Source organism: Peromyscus maniculatus, chromosome 15 (assembly GCF_049852395.1).
Source record: "Peromyscus maniculatus bairdii isolate BWxNUB_F1_BW_parent chromosome 15, HU_Pman_BW_mat_3.1, whole genome shotgun sequence".
NCBI lineage: Eukaryota > Metazoa > Chordata > Mammalia > Rodentia > Cricetidae > Peromyscus > Peromyscus maniculatus.
In genome coordinates this window covers 77,587,089-77,608,539 of record NC_134866.1, presented here as the reverse complement: position 1 = coordinate 77,608,539, position 21,451 = coordinate 77,587,089, and the positions used below count along the sequence as shown (strand labels likewise).

The 21,451-nt window shown below is 37.0% G+C and overlaps 1 protein-coding gene across 4 annotated transcripts in view; it reads left to right on the top strand.

The window, feature by feature from the left end:
- Fcho2 (FCH and mu domain containing endocytic adaptor 2) overlaps positions 1-21,451 on the top strand; it is a 112,417-nt gene that overhangs the window by 73,319 nt on the left and 17,647 nt on the right. For 2 of the 4 annotated variants that reach the window (XM_076552113.1, XM_076552112.1), the window contains exons 12-19: positions 1,744-1,804; positions 2,063-2,235; positions 5,152-5,163; positions 5,785-5,809; positions 7,821-7,863; positions 9,436-9,527; positions 11,431-11,534; positions 16,445-16,574. In XM_076552113.1, the coding sequence (XP_076408228.1) occupies positions 1,744-1,804; positions 2,063-2,235; positions 5,152-5,163; positions 5,785-5,809; positions 7,821-7,863; positions 9,436-9,527; positions 11,431-11,534; positions 16,445-16,574 (640 nt within the window). Of the gene's footprint in view, positions 1-1,743; positions 1,805-2,059; positions 2,236-5,151; positions 5,164-5,784; positions 5,810-7,820; positions 7,864-9,435; positions 9,528-11,430; positions 11,535-16,444; positions 16,575-21,451 lie in introns of all 4 variants that reach the window. The other 2 variants (XM_076552114.1, XM_076552111.1) reach the window with 2 other exon arrangements.

The following is a 21,451-nucleotide window of genomic DNA, read 5'->3' as shown; positions in this document are numbered from 1 at the left end:
AGAATCATTGGCATAATTCTCATACCTTTTTTTTTTTGTTTTGTTTTGTTTTGTTTTTAGAGACAGGGTTTCTCTGTAGCTTTGTGCCTTTCCTGGATCTCGCTCTGTAGACTAGGCTGGCCTCAAACTCCTCATACTTTTTTAGCTTCTACACATAAAGTATGAAATATTTGTCTTTCTATATCTGCTAAATCATTTAACAGAATTTCCTTCAGCCTGTTCCATGTAGGTGCACATGATAAGAGTCATTGTTTTATAGCTTGTGGCTGAATGATGCTCCACTGTGTCTGTGTATGGTATTTTATTTACTCACCCATCTGCTGATGGGCCCCGTGGTTATTTCCATGTCTGCCTATTGGAAATAGCACTGCAGTAAACTTAGGAGTGCAAGTCTTTTTAAAATTGTTTTGAAATTTCAGATGTATCATTTAGAGCTTTTTAGTGGTTGTCCTGAGCTACTCTTCACTGCCTTCAGATAGTTTTTATATATTTTCATCATACTTCATAGTTATTATCTGCAGATAGATCTAGAAGCAGCCTCCTAGAAAATGGCTTTTCAGCCTGTGTATAGTTTTATTCTTATCTTCTAATGCTTCATTACAATTTGTTTGAGTTTGTTGGGGTGTCTAGTCTGTCTTCATGAGCAATCCCATCTCCCCCTCCACCATCTCTCTATTTAGCTTTCTAGTTAGTTATTGAAGAGACTGTTTTGTAGTTTCCTGTAGCCTAGATTGTGCTGTCTGCATTCGAATAGTGGATTGTTTCACTTGGCTGTGTTGTATAAATTGGTACTTAGTTCTGTACTCTTGATCAGACTTAGATTCACTCGGTTTTGTTTTCTCTCCTCTGGATGCACATGGTGATTTTTTAAATTTTTTTTTTTTAATATTGATTCACTATCTTAGATAGTTCATTGGCTAGCCAGGACTTTAATCTATTTTAAAGAGATACTGAATCTTGTATTTCCATATAGCTTTCTACAGCATTGAGAGAATATTTAGCCTGGCCATAGGTTTTTAAGTTACTTATTCCTGATTTTAACAGAAATGTAGATCTTGAGCATTCTGAATGGGTTTTCACCTTGACTATTTCTCTTTTTTTAAAGATTCATTTTTAAAATTATGTGTGTGTGCATATATCTATGGGGGGAACACATGTGTGTATATGCAGGTGCCCTCAGATGTAGAGGCTGAGGTATCAGATCCTCTTGAGTTGGAGTTAGAGGAAGTTGTAAGCTACCCCTTGTGGATGTTGGGAATCAAATTGGGGTCCTCTAGCCAAAGATCATGCTCTTAACCACTGAACCATCTCTTGTATCTCACCTTGTCAATTTCTTACCCTGAAATTATGAGAGTTGTGATTCTCCTATTGCATGTTGCAGGGTCTCTTTCAGATTTTTGAGGCATGGAATATGACTTGAAGCTAATTAATAACTAAAGAGATGTAATTTTCCAGTGTTAATAATTTTGTTAATCACTTTATATTTGCTAAAATGATTTAGTTCCCTCCCTCCCTCCCTCCCTCCTTCCCTCCCTCCCTCCCTCCCTCCCTCCCTTCCATTCATTCATTCATTTTTCAAGAAAATGTTTGTGTAGTGCTGTCTGTCCTGGAACTCACAGAGATCCGCCTGCCTCTGCCTCCTACCTGGCTCGCAGTAGTATTTTAGACTATAATTGTATGTTAATCTTTAGTGCCTGAATATTGGTGTTGTCATTATATTAACTCTTTACAATTTTTTCCTAGAATATTCCTGATGTAGATGACGAAGGTTATAGTATTAAACCAGAAGCAAATCAGAATGATATCCTTTTATGATCTGGGTATTCTTAGTGGATTGTGTTGACATATGTATAGCTCTAAAGTTAGCATATTGCTTAAAGCGTTTTTTATTTTTAATTAGCTGAAATATGACTTCTTTGTTTTCCATGCTTTGTTAATTAAAGCTATAGTTTTATTCCTGTCCATATATCTTACTCTTAGAAGGCTCTCTTCTTGTACATGTATGGAAAACCAGCTATTCAAGATCAGTTAGAAACTGCATTCTTTAACTCAGACCCACATACCAAAGAGAACCACTTCTACTCATCCAGTGATTCTGACTCGGAAGATGAAGAACCAAAGAGGTACCGGATAGAGATCAAGCCTGTGCACCCAAATAACCTGCACCACACAATGGCTTCCTTGGATGAACTGAAAGTGTCCATAGGGAATATAACACTGTCCCCAGCAGTTTCTGTAAGTATCTGAACAAAAGCCAGTTTGCTCTGTACATTGAAGCCTTTTTATTTTACCTCATCTGCCTACAACTGGTGGATTTTTAAAATATTTTGTTACTGTGTACTTGTGTATGTGTGTGATGTGTGTAGAGCGAGTGTGCACATGTGCCATAGGGTATGTGTGGCGGTCAGGACAGTTTCGTGCACTCTGTTCTCTCACTTTATCTTTACATGGGTTCATGTTGTCATGCTTGTGTGTGTGGCAGGTGCTTGTTGTTTTTAACCTGCTGAGATACTGCACCATGGTTAATTTGAAGAATAGTAAATAAGTTAAAAAAAAAATCCAAAAACTAAAACAGTGAGCAACAGCTAAGTACATTGGTTGGGAAATTATTTTGAGACAGGATTCTCTGTGTAGTCCTAGCTGTCCTGGAACTCTCTGTAGACCAAGCTGCCCTTGAACCCAGAGATGCACCTGCCTCTGCCTCCCTAGTGCTGGGATTAAAGGTGTGTGCCACCATTACCTGGCTGTTTTGTGCTTTTTAAAAAGGATTTGTTTGATTTTAATTTTATGTATGTGAGTTTTATTTTGTTGTCCCATGGGGTGTGTGTGTCCGGTCCCCCTCCCACCCTCCTAGAGCTGAGCTCTGAACCCAGGCTTTGTGCTTGCTAGGCAAGTGCTGTATCACTGAGCTGAATCCCCAACCCCACTTTCCCACACTTTTTATTTCCCAAAGCTGTTCAGTGTGTGACTATTTGCTTGCACGTTTGTCTGTGTGCTGTGTGTATGAAGGTCCAAGGAAAGCAGAAGGGGAGTCAGACAGTTGTGAGCCACCACATGGGTGCTGGGACCTGAATCTGGGTCCTCTGGAAAAGCACCCAGTGCACCCAACTGTTGAGCCATCTCTCCAGCTTAGTTTATAATGTCTACATAGACCAATGAGGTCATTGATTTGACTTAGTTGTCGTCTTGAAAATATTTTTAAGAAAGTGAAAATGTATGGGCTGGGGGGTGACTCTGTGTTTAAGAGCACTGGTTGCTCTTCCAGAGGACCCAGGTTCAATTCCCAGCAACCACATGGCAATGCACAAGTGCCTTTAACTCTAGTTCCAGGAGATCTGGCACCCTCACACAAATATAGGTGCAGACAAAACACCAATGCATGTAAAAAAAAAATAAATAAATTGATCTTTTTTAAAAAAGTGAAAAAATGTAGAACTTTCTTGATTATATTTTATTAAGCAATGTCTCTCTGGCAAAAGATTGTGAACTGACAAAGTTAATATTTTTCTCATGTAATTTTTTTTTAAAGATTTATTTATTATGTATGTAGTGTTCTGCCTGCAGGCCAGAAGAGGGCACCAGATCCCATTATAGATGGTTGTGAGCCATCATGTAGTTGCTGGGAATTGAACTCAGGACCTCTGGAAAAGCAGCCAGTGCTCTTAACCTCTGAGCCATCCCTCAGCCCTTTCTCATGTAATTTTAAAGATTTTACTCTCGTGTTTTCAAGTCTACTGTAAAAAGATGTCATGAGAATCACCTTAAAGGTTAACTGCAGTCTTTGCTCTCCTCCACACCTTGAGTCCCAGCCCTTGCTTATGCTATGCAAACTCTATCACCAAGTGACATGCTTAGCTCTTTGCATTTTTATTTTCGTGTCTTTCACCGTAACATTTGAGTTTGGGGAAGAACTAAAATAATGATGTAGCCATTGAGATGCCTCAGCTGTTAAGAGCACTTGCTATGTGAGCCCAAATTAGTTCTCAGAGTGAACTGACTTCCAGAAGTTGTCTTCTAGTTTCCATCCACATGTGTGCCTGCATTCATACACACATACATCATACACAGTAGTGATAAAGTAAAAAATACTACAGTAATCCACTGATATATTATGAATTCAGAAGTATTACAGGAAGGGAAAGTCATGTCTTAGAATGAGAAGTATATATATGCTTATTCAAAAGCTAGTTTTCTTAATAATGAAGTTTTCTATTTTATGTTACCTAATTTGTATGTGTGTTTTAATTTATTTTTTAAATTTTAATTTATTATTTTTGAGACAGGCTGACCTGGTCTATGCTTTGTAGACCAGGCTGGCCTTGAACTCACTGAAATCTGCTTGTGTCTGCTCCTGACTGTAATATTAAAGACCTGTGCCACCACACCCGGCCCTAATTATACATTCTATACTATATATAGTAGTCTCTATACACATTTGTTTTGGAGGTGAAAGTGTTTTTCTCTTACACGTGTACTCATGTTCTTGGGTATCCAACTATATGGGTAGAACATGTCCCAAGCAAGCACTATGCCCTTGGTGTGATAACCAGTGACACAGGAAGGGGAGGAGAGGAGAAAAGCATTTTTGATGGGGGAAAAAGGTTCTAGAATTAAATTCTCAAGGGCATACTGCAAAGATTTCTAAAGTGAGGTTTTATGATATCATTACTATTTTAACATTGACTATTATGTAGTTATAAAGAGACTTATTATATATGTGAAGTAGAGAATTGTGAAACATTGACTGTATTGTATAACGGCATAACTAATTAAAAATACGGGTAAGCAATAAAGGGATGGATATGTATTAAAATGTTACAAACCTCTTTATGAGCAGTTGAGGTCATAGGTATTTTTAAAAGTTTTTGTATCTCATCTGTCTTTTTTTAATGAATATGTATTAAATTCATACCCAGAAAGTAAATAGTAAAAGAAAATTTTAATAGTGAATGTTAGATTTGAAAAGAAGATAGCTTTGCGTATGTTTTGTTGCCCATTTGGTTAACTTGCATAATTTCTCCTCCTAAGCATGCATTTTAAGATGTATATATTTTAAGTAGTATTTAGAAGGAAGAGCAAAATTATTAATTTTGAAGAGAATTGAATCCTATACTGAACACTGTCTTTCTCTTTCTTTCCATGCACTGCTAGAGACACAGTCCAGTAAGTGCCAGATTTTATGTTTTGCCTGTTGACTTTTTAAAAAGGAGTGTAATTGAACATTTGATTTTCAAAATTTTGTTAAATTTAGATTATTGGTAAGTTTTATAATATTTTGCTTTAGATACTGTCTTAATATTTTAACAACATTTTATTAGATACATGTATTTTATATTCTAAATTCAATTACTGTACTATAAATAATAATTGTAATAATTAAGTAAATCATGCTTAATTTAGAGGTACATTTACAACTACTGAATTTTTTTACATATTTTTTCATAAATGCCATTTACTATTAAGTAGATACAATAAAGATGTGAAACTAGCTTCTTTTTTTTTTTTTTTTTTTTGGTTTTTCGAGACAGGGTTTCTCTGCGTAGCTTTGCGCCTTTCCTGGAGCTCACTTGGTAGCCCAGGCTGGCCTCGAACTCACAGAGATCCGCCTGGCTCTGCCTCCCGAGTGCTGGGATTAAAGGCGTGCACCACCACCGCCCGGCTTTTTTTTTTTTTTTTTTTTTTTTTTGTGAAACTAGCTTCTTATTAGTAACATTTTGACAAATATTTTCTTACCAAGTTGAATTATTTGTTTAATAATACTCAATTTTTGTATTTTTGTTTTAGGTGCAGATGAATCGGAATTCATCTAGTAAGTTTGACATAGGGATTGGTTATTTTATGTCTGTAAGAATATCATTGTTAGTCTCAGCCTTGTGTAGTTAAGGAATTAATATTCTTTCCATTTTACCAGTCTTACTGATTGACTAGAAAGATACTTATTTTATGCAGAAAACAAACTGCCTGTAGTATTTCTTATTGTACTAAGAGATATTCCTTAATCTTTCATATAGTTTATAAAATTTCTCAGAAATCAACAAAGCCAGAGAATAACTTCTGATTGAGAGTATTAAAATGGACTGGGGATATAGCTCAGTTGTTAACATGGCCTAGTATGTACACACCCCTTGGGTTCAAACCCCAGCACTTTGGCAGAGGGATTATGAAAATGTTTTATAAAATAGTAATCTTGAGTTTTACTTATTTTAAAGTCGTATTGCAATGTAGTTTCTATTTACAACTTCAAAATAGCAACTTTATAATACCAAAAAATTTAGGATGGTGACATTTTTTTGTACAATTAAGCACTATAAATCAGACTTAATAGAAAACTTTTATAATTTTGTAAAATAGAATGCTTACTAAGAATCAGTTTTTTTTTTTTGGTTTTTTCGAGACAGGGTTTCTCTGTGTAGCTTTGCGCCTTTCCTGGAACTCACTTGGTAGCCCAGGCTGGCCTCGAACTCACAAAGATCCGCCTGGCTCTGCCTCCCGAGTGCTGGGATTAAAGGCGTGCGCCACCACGCCCGGCAAGAATCAGTCTTGATTAAAAGTTTAACACAATTGAAAACACCGACTGAGTTAATAATAAATACCAAAATAAAAGTAAGGATTTCACCATTGAAAAGAACTGTTTGATGCTAAAGTTGTAGAGAGAATCAGTGAGTGGGGCTGCTGCAGTATGGAGGGCAGTGCAGCAGACGCGTTGAGACAGAGCAGACCTGCAGAGCAGGGCGGGGGGAGTGCAAACTGCGTCGGAGTATGTGTACAGTGTGCTTGGTGCTCCTGTAGTGGGCTGCAGGCCGCACCCACTGAGAATCACTGCAGGCCGCACCCACTGAGAATCACTGCAGGCCGCACCCACTGAGAATCACTGCAGGCCGCACCCACTGAGAATAACTGCAGGCCGCACCCACTGAGAATCACTGCAGGCCGCACCCACTGAGAATCACTGCAGGCCGCACCCACTGAGAATCACTGCAGGCCGCACCCACTGAGAATCACTGCAGGCCGCACCCACTGAGAATCACTGCAGGCCGCACCCACTGAGAATCACTGCAGGCCGCACCCACTGAGAATCACTGCAGGCCGCACCCACTGAGAATCACTGCAGGCCGCACCCACTGAGAATCACTGCAGGCATCCCTGTGGCTCAGGGAGAGAGAACACTGAGATGTGGAGGAAGTTTATAGTCACCAACATGACCTTTCATTTCAGTACTGTTCTTACTTGTCAGTTGGTTACGAAATAAGACACGTCACAAATGCAGAATCTAACAGAAAAGAGTGGAACCTCCTTCAGTAGCTCATCATTACTGATGATTGTATAGTAGTAGTCACTAGTAGTATTCTGAGAACTCGAAAACTGATTATAGGATTCATCAATTAAAATCCTTAAGTAGAATGCACACAAGTACTTAAACGTTTCCTCAAGTTTTTTTTTATTATTTATTTTTGGAGATAAGATCTCTTTATGTAATCCTAACACTCACTGTGTAGACTGGGCTGCCCTTGAACTCACAAAAGATCCACCTGCCTCTGCCTCCTGAGTGCTGAGACTAAAGACCTGAGCCACCATGCCCAGCTCTTAAGATTTTCAAAGTTATGTTTTCTTTTATAAAGCTAATGAAAGAAATCAAGAATCAACAGAAATTCACCTTGTTTACCTTTTTTTTTAAAATTTGTTAACATTTATTTTTTCTATTCCAAAATTTGTAAGTTGTTCCTAGCATTGGAATATATAAGTATATAGAGGATCTTTTAATTAAAGTATTTTCCTTCTCAGATTATTAGTTTTTCATAATATTTTAATTTTTTAATTAGATGAAGAGTTAACAAAATCAAAGCCATCTTCTCTACCCAATGAGTAAGTTTGCCGTTTATTTCTTTTTATTTGCTGTTTATGTCTCTTTATTATAGACATATAATACAGACTTTATTATTTTGAGCAATTTTAAGTTAAGATCAAAACTGTGTGAAAGGTACAGAGATTGTCCTTATATAGTCCCCTACCTTTACATATGCCAAGCCTCCTCCTCAAAGTCCCTCAGATTAGTGCGTTTGTTACATCTTGACAGGTGTCACCCAAAATACATAGTTCAGAGGGATCACTTTTAGTCTTGCACATTCTGTGGATGTGGGCAGCTCACTCTTTTCCCTCCTCCATGCCACCCTTTCTTCCTCTTTGGGCAACTCTTAAAGGACTGACATTGTAGCATCCAATTCAGTATTTGAATGGCATGGAAATCTCATGCTCTGCTTATCCACCCTTTTTTAAACCACATTTAGATTTTCCTGTGTTTTCCTTTGTCCTCTTTTTCTAGACTCTTGCAGTTAAGTGTTAGTAGTGTTGTTTTCTGAGCTGTAAATTCACATTGGGGATTTTAGGTATTTTAATTTCTTTTTACAGGAAACTTCTTTTTATGATGGTTTTCTAAAAACACTTAACTGCTGTCAGCCTTGGGAGCCTTCCTACTTCCTAACAAATGCTGATACCTTAGGTTCATACACATCTGTTTTCATTTTTTATGGACACTTTCTCATTTCTCTTCTTCATTTTTCCCCTTCACTTCTGATTGTGACTTTATGAAACGGACCATATGTCAGGAGCTTCAAGATGAAGTGTCTCAGTTAAGATGAAAAGGCAAGAAGCCAGATAGCCAGCTTGCTAGCTCTTCAAAAAGGAAAAGGGGAAAAAGAAAAAGGAAAACAAGCTGTTAAGCCAGTGTTCCCTGAGTCCCTTTTCACTTCTCTGTCAGTAAGAATACTTTCTTTGAGTTAATGTTTTTACATGAGTAAGAGTTTGGCTTAATGAAGTTAATAGTAAAGATGATTTACCACCTGTGAGGTATTAAATAAACACAGTGGTGTTTTATTTTATTGGTTTTAAAGATAAGTTGCTTAGCATTTAAAGCTTAGTCTTTAGATGTCACTTATGTAGCTATATCAGTAAGTTTTATTGTACAAGGTAGAACATGTTTGCATTGGTGCTTGTTGAAATATTAAATATGTGATTTTAGGTCATTGCAGTAATTTTAGCAGAGTAGGCCTACATTCTACTCAGAATTTCATACATATTTCACTGGTTTTGAATTTTATATTCTAGACTATGCTAGAACTCAGACTGTTAGAATCCATTAGCTGTGTATATTGGGTAGCTCATTTAGACTGCTGCTTTTCTTTATTTGTAAATCTGAAATCACTGTTCTTCATGCTCAGTTGGAGTCTAGCAAGGTATGAACAAAGGAGATTAATCCTTTCTACTTTCCAACAATATATTACATTGTAGATTCTGCTTAATGCTATTGACTAAATGTCTCAGTGTGTTCAACTATTTGATCACATTTATTGAGCTGTTAGGATTCTGTGGAATAAAAATAAATGGTTTTATACTCATAAAATAATCTTGCTAACCCTTATTTTTAAAATGGTGTGCTAGGAAAGGGACCAGTGATTTACTTGCTTGGGACCCCTTGTTTGGATCATCTCTTGATTCATCTTCTTCAGCTTCATTAACTTCATCATCATCAGGTAAATGAAATGAAACAAAATAAAAACAATAAGATAAAATAGGTGTATATGAGAGAGATGTCTTATTTGGGGGACTGAAGTAACTACATTTCCTTCTCATTGATTCCTTTTATGTATTGTGTTTAATCACTACCACCACCAGTAAAAACAAACACACTAAAACATTTAAGGATGGAAATAATTATAATCATCTCCTTCAGCGGCTTCTACAAACACTGTCTGAGGGATATATATGCAGATATAGTATTCATTTATAAACACTAGCGTTAATAAGTATTGTTAGTAGTTTTCCTTAAGAAATAAATTCTGAAGGAATTGGTTTCACTCTTTTACTGGAATTGGCTTAAGTCCATTTAAAATGCCACTTGGACAGGCCCTGATAAGTAATTCATGTATAAATGCTTCTGCTGTGGTAAGCTCATCACAGCTGGAAATCTGACTCTAAGTCTGCTAGTTTCACATATGACCATATCTTTACAATAGCGACTAATAGCACAGGGAAGTGCTGTAATCATTCAGGCTGGTACACATTTTTTCAGAATATACCTTCAAACGCAAGGACATGGACAGCATGAAAGAGCGGTTACCATTTGAAAGGAGGCAGCAGCCTCCGAATTGGAACTTGGTATCTTCCTAGCGCTTGGCTGCCTTCCTTAAGCATGTGTACGCACTTTCCTGTGGTGTGCTTTCTAATGACGGTTCCTTCCTGCCAGTTCATTTTCCATCCTGTTTCTTCCTTCTGCTTCCTGCCATGCCTCATTCCTTCACTGAGAACCGAGGATCTTGAGCTTGGCGTTTTGTTTTCCCATGTATTTACTTAGGTTGGCTTATGTGTTTTTATTTTGCACATCTGTAAATGTGGAGAATTTGCCACTTATATTTTTCCTACCCACTATATTTTTTTAATGTTTGAATTATAGCATGCATTTTTGATTGGACCAAAGGTTTTGGAAATCATCCTATTTGGAGATAATTTAAGGGCCAGTGGATGACTGTAGTACTGTGGCCAAGCCTAATGACCTGGTTTTGACCCCCAGAGCCCAAATGGTAGAAGAGAGCTGATTCCTACAAGTTGTCCTCTGACCTTCATGCACATACTCACACACTCACAAAAATAAATAAATAACTTTATAAAGATAATTTAAATATTGGCCTGTAATTTATTCCTGCTTTGATTATACATATATTTGACTTTTGATTATATACACTTGAATTTCATTTACTATCATGATAAAGGTATGTAAATTAAGAAATATTGATTCTTCAAAGTTGTAAGAAATATTGCAAATGGCATTGACAAAGTGAGCACTAATTCATAGAATTTAGGAAGAATTAAGCTGTTCCGAACATTTAAAAAATGGGTTGTACTGATTTTGGTACTATTTTTAGAAAATTATAGTCTTTAATGCTTTTAGTTATTCTGAAGAATATTGCAGTATGGTTCTACTTAAGTCAGTTCATAGGTTTAGTTAAGTCAGGTGTGCTGTTTGGCATTCACAGTGTTTTGAAGGCACAGCTGCAACGCCTTGCACTCATGTTAGTCTCTGTGAATTAGATGTATTGATAGTAAACCAGTGACCTTTGAATTGGAATTGGTTTATTTTTATCAACTGACCTACCAGAGTTAATTTTTCTATGTATAAATAATTGAAACAGGAACAAACTTTCTGTGCTTGTCAGTTTTGTTGGAAGGTTTAATGATTGTTATGAGTAATATTGTGAATATTAACAGTAGTTTTGATAAAAAAAAAAGTATCTGACAGATTTTCATTATTTCAACAAATACCCTTAATTATAGTAACACTATTGGAAAATGATCTTTGAATCCTAATAGCTCTTTTGTCTTTACCTAGGATTGCTACATACTAATGATTTTCTTCAAATTCTCTTTTCTCTCCTTCAGCCAGACCCACAACTCCTCTTTCTCTAGGCACCATTGTTCCACCTCCACGGCCTGCTTCCAGACCAAAGCTTACTGCAGGCAAGCTGAGTGGAATTAATGAAATAGTATGTACTCACAGTTCTTTTTCGTTATATAACTATTTTGGATTTGTTTGTTTGTTTTTGAGACAAGGTCTCAAAGTGTAGTCCTGATGGCCTGGGACTCACCATGTAGACTGATCTGGCCTCAAATTCACCAAGAATCACCTGCCTCTGCCTTCCAAGTACTGAGATTAAAGGCATGTGCCACCACACCGGTTCCTAAAAATGCTATAATTATTCTGACTTAAGATAGTTAATTTAGTGTATGCCCCTGCATGGTTAAATGCTTTTTTTCTAAAGTCCTTAAAAAATGAGAAGTTTCTTCACTCATACTTCTCTCTCATATAATCTCAAAATCATACTAGAAAAGCAACCCACTGCCTAAGAGGACAGAGATTTCCTTTTAAAAAGTTGGCGTATTGCACAAGTCAGTGTCCATTGACTCAAAATAGGCAAGTTCATGTAATTCTTCTTAAGAAAGAAAATGTGGTATGTCTTAGGCCTTACTGTTAGGAGACTCCCTCCCAGGAGGCGTCTGTCTATTCTAACTTTATTTTCTACATAGGAGACTGGAGTCCACAGCAGTTAGCTGACATAAAAGAACCAAAGACCAGGGAGCACTGGTTTTCAGAAGTCCTCAGGAAGGGCAGAAACATCTGTGCTCTCTATTGGGTCCTGAGCGAGCCTTTGTGCCTCCTGTGTGCTCTCTCTTGTTTCTTCTTTTCCTTACCGTGGTTACATTCCTGAAAGCCAGGCTCCTTCTGTTTTTTTCCCTTCTTGGGTATTTTGGCTGGATGTCTCAGCAGCCTGCAGCACTCACTAGACCAGCCTCTTCCTGTCTTTGCAGCCACTCAGACCGTCAGGTGCTCTCCAGACACAAATGCCCTTTGTTCTTCTCTTGTCTTGTAAGGAGAGAGGACTGGACCTTGGGCCTCGTGCGTGATGCATGCACCCTTGCACTACCGTTGAGCTGGTTCATGCTGTTTTACACATCCATGGTTTCTTACTGTACCCCTCTGTTTGAAATGACAGTTTTCTCTAAGGCAAAAATGGCCTTTTTCTTTAAGACCCAGCTATCCATCAACTACCTTTGGTCACTCTAACAGATCGTATCATTCTCCGCTTACTCCCATATACTTGGCTTGTATTTCTGTTAGTGTGCATATCACGTTGTATAGACTTGGTGTCTGTTCTCTTCCTGGATTATGTACTAGTTAATTTCATGTCCACATTGAGTAAAGCTGGAGACATGGTATGTAGGTAGGAAATGTACTTTGAATGGAGGGTCACGTGGAAATGGCGGCCTCTTTAATTTCTTATCCCAGTGAGCTGACGTACCGGCAATGAGAGAAGACCAGATGAAAGCTGCCAAGGAGATGGAGATGTTTTAAGTAATACAAGAATCACTGAGTCTTTATTTTTATTGATGATTTGATTTTTTGAGACAGAGTTTCTCTGTGTAGTTCTGGCTGTCCTTGAGCTCACTCTGTAGACCAGGCTGGCCTTGAACTCAAAGAAATCCACCTGCCTCCACCTCCTGAGTGCTAGGGGTCCATTTTCCCCTTTCCATCACCACCTGGCTAGAATCACCAAGTCTTAACATGTCTTTTTATTATTATTATTATTATTATTATTATTATTAAACTTGTTTTTTTTTTACCCCTAATCATGTTGGAAAATATAGAAAACACATAAAAATTGGATTCCATATATTACCAAAGATAACTGTGTTAGCACTTTAATATATATTCTTTCATTGTTTTCTTAACGCATAAATATTTGACCAGAGATAGTAAATTAACAGTTACTGTAAGGACACGTGGCATATTAGCTGTTCAGTGTTAGACCAGTTTTAGTAAGAGTCTTAGGGAGATTTAAGTGACTTTAACATAACCTAAAACTGTAAGGACATTGCTGCATACTGGTGAGTACTTAGAAAGTTGCTATGACACATACATTTTAATTCATATTTTACATATTCCTATTGTTTTTACTTTAAAGTATTTTGGAAATATCTTTCTCTTATAATTTTCAAGCTTCTTTAAAAGTAGTTAGAATCCTTTGTCAAATAATTAAAATTATTAAAAGTGAATTCATAGTTGAATACTTCTGTCAGCCCTTCCCCCTTCTTTCTTGAGATCCTTCTAGAAACTACTTTAGGGGCATCACGAAGCAACATTTCAAGTGACTGCAGAGTATTTCATTGTATAAGTCTTCTACATTGAGAATTAAAGTTCTAAGAGATTTTAGAAATTTGATAATTCTAAGTTTTTGTTATTATCATAATAGTATAGCTATGCTTTGTACACATTTCAGTGTTTCCTTATTAAGTGATTTGAAAATGAAATTCTTGGATGAAATGGTATACACACAAATATTTTAGACCAGTGGTTCTCAGCCTTCCCTATGCTGCAGCTCTTTAATATAGGACCTCATGGTGTGGTGACCCCTCCAGCCATAAAATTATTTTCGTTGCTACTCCATAACTGTAATTTTGCTACTGTTATGAATCGTAATGTAAATATCTGATATGCAGGATAATCTGACATGTGACCTCTGAAAGGCTCATTTAGTCCCCAAAGGGATCATGACTTTTTTGGACTTTGAGGATTGTTGCCTCATTGGCCACTAAAGAATGGCATTCTCCTGTTTGTCCCAAGGAAACCTCATTGTCTTCTTACAGACCCTCAGATGGGGTCCCAGATCAGCAGCCTTAGTACCACCTGGAAACTCGAGAGAAATGGTCTGTGGCTGTCCCCGGACAAATCAGGAATTCAGGGAGCGGTCAGGCAGTTTGAGTATTAATATGTCTTCCGCTGGCGCACACTAATATTTGACAGCCACTGTTTTTTGTTTGTTTTGTTTTTGTATTTTCGAGACAGGCTTTCTCTGTGTAGCTTTGGTACCTGTCCTGGATCTCGCTCTGTAGACCAGGCTGGCCTCGAACTCACAGAGATCCACCTGGCTCTGCCTCCCAAGTGCTGGGATTAAAGGCGTGCATCACCACTGCCCGGCATCGACAGCCACTCTTTTACAGTAATCCTACCCAATAAGAATATGTACAGCAACATACAAACTTTAAAATTTTTTGATAGTAAAAGCACTGAAATCCATTTTATTATCTTTTACTTAGTATTACAAAACATTTTAATATATATTTACAATGAAAGTTTTTGAGTTTTTTTGCATTTTTGACGTGTACATTATCTTCAAAGTTCATTTTTATACTTACAGCACGTCTCGGTTTGCACTAGTAATGCCAAGTTCTGTTGATGACGGTATTGGATAGTTGTATTCTAAAAGCAAGAGAAAATCCTGGGAAAAGATCCATTTTCCCCTTCCCATTAAGTATTATAAAATGCACTGTAAAAATTCAGCCACATCATAATAGCCGTGAGACCATGTTGCCACTGAAGATATTTCCTTAAAGCCGTTGAACTGAAGACTTTTCTAAGTTTCAGACAGTATCTGTACCTCTTCTCTCTATAAATAAACAGCTGCATGCTGCATTTTTTCAACCTATTAATCATAGTGATTGATGAGTCCTTAGAAAGCTGTACTCAGTCAGGGCTACACAGAGAAATCCTGTCTTGAAAAACCTAAATAATAAACAATCAAACAAACAAACAAACAAACAAACAAGACGAAAAAGAAAGCAAGCTGTACTCAAGGAAAAAGGATGCTTAAAAATAATTACTAGTGAGAGAGGGTTACAGGTTGTAAAGTGCTTCATAGAGTAAAGTCTTATTTTGATGCCTGTAAGTTTTTGTTAATACAGCAAAGATTTGATTAGTTGAGTGTGTAAATACTTAGATGGTTTTACGTTTGTTTTTTAGTGTCTTGTAGGTGAGGACAGTATCTTTTTTTGTTACCTCTATAATCAGGAAAGGCTATTTTTAATTAAGTATGTTTTTAAAAACAAATAGTACACTGTAGGAAGTATTCCTAGTGTATTATTGGAACAATTAATTTGGAAAGAAAAAGTCTACTTACCAATGTAAAAAATAAAAGAATTGGAGATAATATTTTCCGTTTGTTTTTATATATTACATTCTAGTTATCTTTTTTAAATGAGAAAACAACAAAAGAAAGATTTTTCTCAAACCTTCGTTTGCTGTAGCTTTCTTAGTAAGGAGGTATTGCAAAAACTACAAAAGAAAATGTGAACAGATTTGTAAAATATAAAAAGTAAAGGTCAAGCAACACTTCAAGAGGAAAATATTTGCAGCAAATAATATTTAGGGTTAGTGAAAGTTCAGATAATAACAAGACCTTTCCAAACCTTTCATAAAAATGAAAATATAGGGGCTGGAGAGATGCTCAGTGGTTAAGAGCACTTGCTCTTCTCGCAGAAGCACAAGAATTGGGTTCCTAGCACCCACTTTGGGCAGCTCACAACCATCTTCATCTCCAGCCCAGGGGTCCAGTACCCTTATTTGGCCTCCACATACCAACTGCATATAAAAACAGTAAACAGTAAAACTTAAAAAAAAAAAAAAACCTATGAAAACACGCCTTTTTAAAATTATATTAGCTAGAACATTTAAAATTTGTTTTTCCTTATTCTGTGACTTGTCTATTATTGCTGACAGGGTACAGAGAACTAATCTCATGTTTCTAGAAATTATCGTGTACATAATCTTTTGGAAAGCTGTTCGATAGTATATATGAAGAACTTTCATTTCAGTTCTGAGTACCATAGTAAGTCTGCTTTTTGAAATACAGAGACTAATTTTTGTATAAAACCTTGATAGCATAGTTTTAAAATAGCTTTTTTAGGTTTCAGTATATTATTGGAAGTTATTTGACATAACACCTAATACCCAGTTAAAAGAAACTCATGGTAAAGTTGTTTGGTTTGTTATGACTTTAAAAGTTCTCTGACCAGCAAAATCTTGCTTTAGCATTTTGATAACTAACTTCTTGTTTTTAAGCCCAGGCCATTCAGCCCACCTGTAACTTCCAACACCAGCCCACCCCCTACTGCTCCCTTAGCCCGCGCTGAGAGTTCCTCTTCTATCTCTTCATCCGCGTCCCTGAGTGCTGCCAATACTCCAACAGTAGGTAAGTGGCTGCTCTTGGTCACGGAAGTCAGTGGACGGAGGGGAGTCGGGTTTACGTTTACACCCACACACACACACGTACACACCCATCCCCCCCCCCCCCCCCCACACACACACAAGAATACACACACTTTTTTTTTCTTCATTCTATTGAGGCAGGTTTTCCCAACATAGCCCTGGCTGGCTGGCCTGAAACTCAAAGAGATATGCCTGCCTCTACCTCTGCCAGGATTAGAGGCATACCACACTCAGTACCACATGTATATATATTTGAAGGCCTTAAATATTTTAGTTTTATGTCAGCTCTTTCACTGAGTAAATGGCCTTGAATTCCGTTTAAGTAGCTTAGTCCAACTTACTGAAGCCTGTGTCCTTTGCATCCTGATGGAAACACTGCCGCGACATGAGAGTCTCTATGGATTCCATTCTAGTCGTTCTAGTAGATGGCCACATTTGTGTGGTCACTCCCGGAGACATTCAACACACACACACACACACACACACACACACACACACACACACACACACCCATATATCCTTTTTTTTCTCTTCTTCCCTAGTGGGAAGTGAAGAATTTAAAATTGGAAATTTTGTTTTTCTGGACATATACGTGACACTTGTAAAACTGATCACATTTCTTTTGCTATTTAGTTCTTATTTCCTAGACTAGGAGTATTTTAACTGTTGCTAAAACTATTAAGAATTAGTCAATTTAGAACTGTTGGTCAGTATAAATTGTTAAGGGAATATTGCACAATGCAGTCAATTCTACTGTGAACGGACAGAAAATGTGCTTTGGGGGCAGGAGAGGTGGTTCACTATTAGGAGTGCCTAGCTGCTCTTGTAGAGGACCAAGGCTGAATTCCCAGCACCCATGTGCCAGCTCACAACTGCCTGTAATTCCATTTCTGGAGGATCCTGACATAGATTAATTTATCAATGTTGTACACACACATGCACTTAACACATACAGACACACACACACAGAATAAAATAAGTAATTAAATAATGTTTTTAAAAAAGAAGTTTGGGTTTGAAAATTATTTTCTTTAAACATTTTATTCAGTGAAAGAGTGTTGTGTGCTTATGGTGGATTATTTATTTTTTTAGGAGTTTATCACAAATAATAAGTTATTAGGCTGAAATTATTTATATGATCTAAACCTTACTAAACAAAAGCAGTGTTTTACTGCATCTAGATTTTACTCAAGAATTTTTTAGCCTTGTCTCCTTTATCAGGCTTCTTACAAGTTCTCATTATTTTCCCTTTTTCTTAAAAAAAAAAATCATGTATTATTTATAATGTTCTGCCTGCATGTATGCCTGTGAGCCAGAAGAGGGCACCAGATCTCATTATAGATGGTTGTGAGCCATCATGTTGTTGCTGGGAGTTGAACTCATGACCTCTGGAAGAGCCTCTGAGCCATCTCTTCAGCCCTCTCTCTCTCTCTCTCTTGTTAATTTTTTGAAGTATTTTTCTAACTCCTTGTCACTGTGAAGAACAGACACAGAGTTGCTGAAGTGTACCAGCTGTGTTTCAGGTGCAGCTGTTTCCATCCCAGTTACAGCTGGCCCTCTTGCTGCTGCTGGTATTGGTCCTGCAGGCATCTCTGTCACCTGGGCGCTAAGAGAAATGTAGACTTTCAAAGTCAGACACTGCACGAGCGGGGGACAGGCTTTTAGATGCTTTCCAGGTTACTGTGATGATGCTGTTTGTGAGTGATACCTATACTTAAACTAATTTAATTAAATCCAGTTTAGTTTGTCTACGTTTACATATAAGAAATACATCTTGTCTGTGTGAAGATTATAAAAATAGCATAAATAGTATAGGCTAGAAGAAAATGTGAGTGGTTTGATTTTTAAGTGTTCAAGCTTGACACTACCATCTTATTTCACGTGGGTTTTACATATCATTTTTCCATCTTAAGTTTTTGTAATTGAGTATAACTAATAAGTTTGTTCTTTTAATGAACAGCCTTATTTTTGTTTGTGTGTGTAGTTTTCATAAGTTTATTTCCACAAAATCTATACTTGACTCACGAGATTAGATTGGCCCTATTAGAAATTCAGCAGGTAGCTTGAATAACCAAATAAGCTTTAGCTTTTTCATTGCCTATGGGGATATCCAGCTCTTTGACATCTCTATGATACTGTGATCTATAAATGTGTTGGGATGCATTTACATCTGTCCTGGGATGCATGCAGTGCATTTGATGTGCCCGTTTCAGAAGGTTTTCTTGTGTGATGGGAATGCTAAGTTGATTTTGGTTGAGCTGGTATGTACTTGTTTATTGTTCTAGTCCCTAATGTTGGCAGTAGGAGATCCAGTAGCAGGTGGCAGAGATGAGGCAGGCAAGGCAGATGGATACTGAGTTTTTACAGCAGACGGTCGTCGGTTCACCTAAAAAGTTCTTTCTTTGTTAGGATTATTCAGCTTTGTTTAGATTGAAGTTGTTGACTTTTCTTGTTTCTTGAAAATGTTTTCTTTCCCTGCAATGTTTTATCTTATTTAAATGTGATAGAAGATCATAATTTGATTGGGACACTCTCTGAAATTGAAAAGCACTGTGAGACGTCACCAGGTATTGTATCAGAACAAATATCCGTGTGACTAATGCTCCTAAAGCTGTCTAAAATAGTTCTTACTCTCCCTTTCCAGCAATGTATGGTATGTCAGCAGTCACAAATAACCCTAAGATTAACTACCTCAGTTTGTGCTAATAATTATGTCCAGTCACTGTATGAGACCAGATCTCTAGTTATAAAAATGTACACTGTTTTTACATTTTTTTCCATCCTGTCTAAGCATTACGATCAATAGATTGGAACTCTCAGACTATCGGAGTACAGTGATAAGAAAATAAACAAGACATACCAGCTTTAAAAATGTTATAAAAAAAGGCTGGAGACTAGGCTCAGTGGTCTAGAGCACTGGTTGTTCTTTTAGAGGACCTGCTTTCATTTCCTGGAACCCACATGGTGACTAACAACTGTCTGTAGCTCCAGTTCCAGGTATTGCATGCACTCAGTACACAGGTATACATGCAGGCAAAGCATTCTGTATATAAAATAAAAATTTAAGTTATAGTAGTTATACTGTGAGAACAAAGGCCACATGGGTACTGTGTTGAAAGAAATTATATATAAATGCTGCATGCTGAAGGAAGGTACTTTGTATCATGTTAATCCTAGATACGCAAACTCTGTATTTTCAGAACTTAAAGCTGGCAAAATATGTAGCAGTTAAACCAAAATTGGAAATGAAAATATTGTTAAGACTACAAATAGCTTTTACTTCCCCAAAATATTTAAATAAAAGTATAGAAAAAGCTTATTATTTTAGACAGGTAAATATTTCCTTTATAAGTTTACCCTGGATGCTCAAACTCTGTATTTTCAGAACTGAAAGCTATCTAAATATGAAGCAGTAGTATCTAAATATTAAACCAAATTGGAAATGAAAATATCCTTGTTAAGGGTACAGATTGTTTTCACTTCTAAAAAATGCTTAGATAAAAATATAGAACAAGCTCATTATTGTACATAGAAAAATATTTCCTTTGTAAGTTCATCATTTTGAAGTCTACATGTACAATATGGGTTTGAAAAGAAAATTAGAAAACACAAATATGAATATACCAGTTGCTAAGGTGGTTTTGAGTTGTCCTTCTCCCAGCTTTCTAACTATTTACTTGCCAGTATTTCATAAGAAGCATGACAGTTTATGGAGAAATTAGTTCAAGCATTCTAATCATATGACCAAACTGGAAATTTGAAATGATTAACTGATTTGGTAAAATATTTTTCCTGGTTTAGTTTTGTATTGTAGATCAAACCTGGGACTTTGTAACTGGCTGTCAGTTGCTTTGTCATTGAACACCTCAATTTTAATTTTATGTGCATTGGTGTTTGCCATGGGTGTCAGATCCCCTGGAACTAGAGTTACAGACAGTTGTGAACTGCCATGTGGGAGCTGGGAATTGAACCCGGCTCCTTCTGAGGAGCAGTCAGTGCTCTTAACCTCTGAGCCATCTCTCCAGTCTAGTTTTTACAACTTTCCACTGATATAACAAATCCGTGGATGCTCAAGTTCCTTATATAAAATGGCATTGTATTTTTATGTAGCCTGTACACATCTTCCTGTCTACTTTAAACCATCTTTAGATCACTTACAATGTGTAACACAAGATAAGCGTTACATAGGTAGGTAATATACTGTATTGTTTAGGGAATGGAGACAAGAAAAAAGTGTTCCTCACATATCCAGTCTGCTGGACCTACAAATGTAGAACCTTCAGGTTCAGAGGACCAGCTGTGTAATTCTCCTTCATAAAAAACTCATTGAACTAGGATATAGCTCACTTGCTTCTTATGCCTGAGTTCTTGATTTTGATCCTCATTATTGCAAAACAGACAAATCACAAAGAATCATAATCGCATGTGTTGATGAGGATTTGAGGAAAATTGAGAACCTCTGCGCTGTTGGTAGGAATGTAAATTTTATAGCTGCTGTGGAGAACAGTATGGCAGCTGGTCAGAAAATTAACAATAAAATTAACTGTATGACCTAGCGATTTGACTTCTAGGCACATATCCAAAGGAATGGAAAACAGGATCTCAAAAGGTAGTTTTACACTCATTTGTAAAATTTACAATAACATCACAGTAGCAAGAAGGTAGAAACTGTTAGATAGCAAAATGTACTACGTGTGTGTCTTGGAATATTATGTCGTCTTAGAAAGGAAGAGAATTCTGACATACTGCGATATGAATAAGCAAGCATTCAGTACATTGTGATATCAAGCGTTGTTTGACCCTACCTCCGTGAGGTACTCAGAGTCAGGCTCATGGAGATGGACAGATGCAGTGGTGACC